Here is a 1,068-nt window from a genome sequence, read left to right on the forward strand (position 1 = left end):
ATGTCAGAGAATGAGACCAACGTCGCCGCCCTCCTGCCAGGTCTCGGGCAGGACCTCATTCTACAAGAGCGTCCCATATCATCCCCTGGCCCAGGACAGGTCCTGATTCGCAACCACAGCGTCGCAGTCAATCCCGTCGATTGGAAGCAGCAAGCTATGGGATTCATGGTGGATTCCTACCCTAAAGTCCTCGGCTCTGATATCGCTGGCGTTATCGTCGAGGCGGGCCCTTCCGTGGATAGTTTCAAACCGGGAGACCGTGTGTTGGCCGCCGCACCCGGCCAAACCATTCAAAACAACGATCAAGCAGCTTTCCAGACCTTCACAGTCGTACCGGTCGCGTTCGTTACCAAGATTCCGGATTCGCTGAGCTTCAACGAGGCCGCGACATTACCTGTAGCTACCAACACCGCGTCAATCTCATTTTTTGATAACTTGGACCTGCCTTTTCCTTCCGACGTTTCGGCCGTCGAGGAACAAAAGCTCGGATCCTCTATTCCGGGAGACATCCTTTTGGTTTGGAGCGCCGGCGGTTCAGTCGGCCGCGCGGTGGTGCAGCTCGCCCGTGTTCTGGGCAGAGAGGTGTACGCGACGGCAAGCCCCCGGCACCATGAACAGATAAAAAAGCTAGGGGCCAGCCTCGTTTTCGATTACCGTTCGCCGACTGTGGTCGAGGATATAAAGGCCGCCGCGAGCGCTGCGGGCAAACGAATATTGGTCGGTATTGACAACAACACCAGCGCCGACAGCCTTGCCGGCGTATTTGGAGTCCTATCGGACGGGGACGAGAGCGTGAGGAAGAAGCTCCTGACCATGGTACCTGTGGAATGGGTCAAGGACGTCGTCGTACCCAAGGATCTTGACGTAAGCTGGGTGTCTGGCGGGAGCAAAACCAAGGAGGTTGAGACGTGGGTTCACACCGTAGGGATGCCCTCCTGGCTGGAGAGAGGCAAGATCGCCCCCGGACCGTATCGTGTCGTGCCTGGCGGGCTTGGCGGTCTCCAAGCTGCGATGAATGAGCTGAAGTCGGGTGTTGTTAGTGGTGAGAAGCTGGTTGTGGAGGTTTAG

The 1,068-nt window shown here is 57.4% G+C and overlaps 1 protein-coding gene across 1 annotated transcript; it reads left to right on the plus strand.

Moving 5' to 3' along the window:
- Window positions 1–1,068, plus strand: MGG_10221 (uncharacterized protein; the record flags this gene model as incomplete). Its single annotated transcript, XM_016990490.1, has 1 exon — window positions 1–1,068. One exon carries the CDS (start codon window positions 1–3, stop codon window positions 1,066–1,068), a length of 1,068 nt encoding a protein of 355 aa, XP_016846089.1.

The sequence above is a fragment of the Pyricularia oryzae genome, assembly GCF_000002495.2.
Source record: "Pyricularia oryzae 70-15 unplaced genomic scaffold supercont8.8_44, whole genome shotgun sequence".
NCBI lineage: Eukaryota > Fungi > Ascomycota > Sordariomycetes > Magnaporthales > Pyriculariaceae > Pyricularia > Pyricularia oryzae.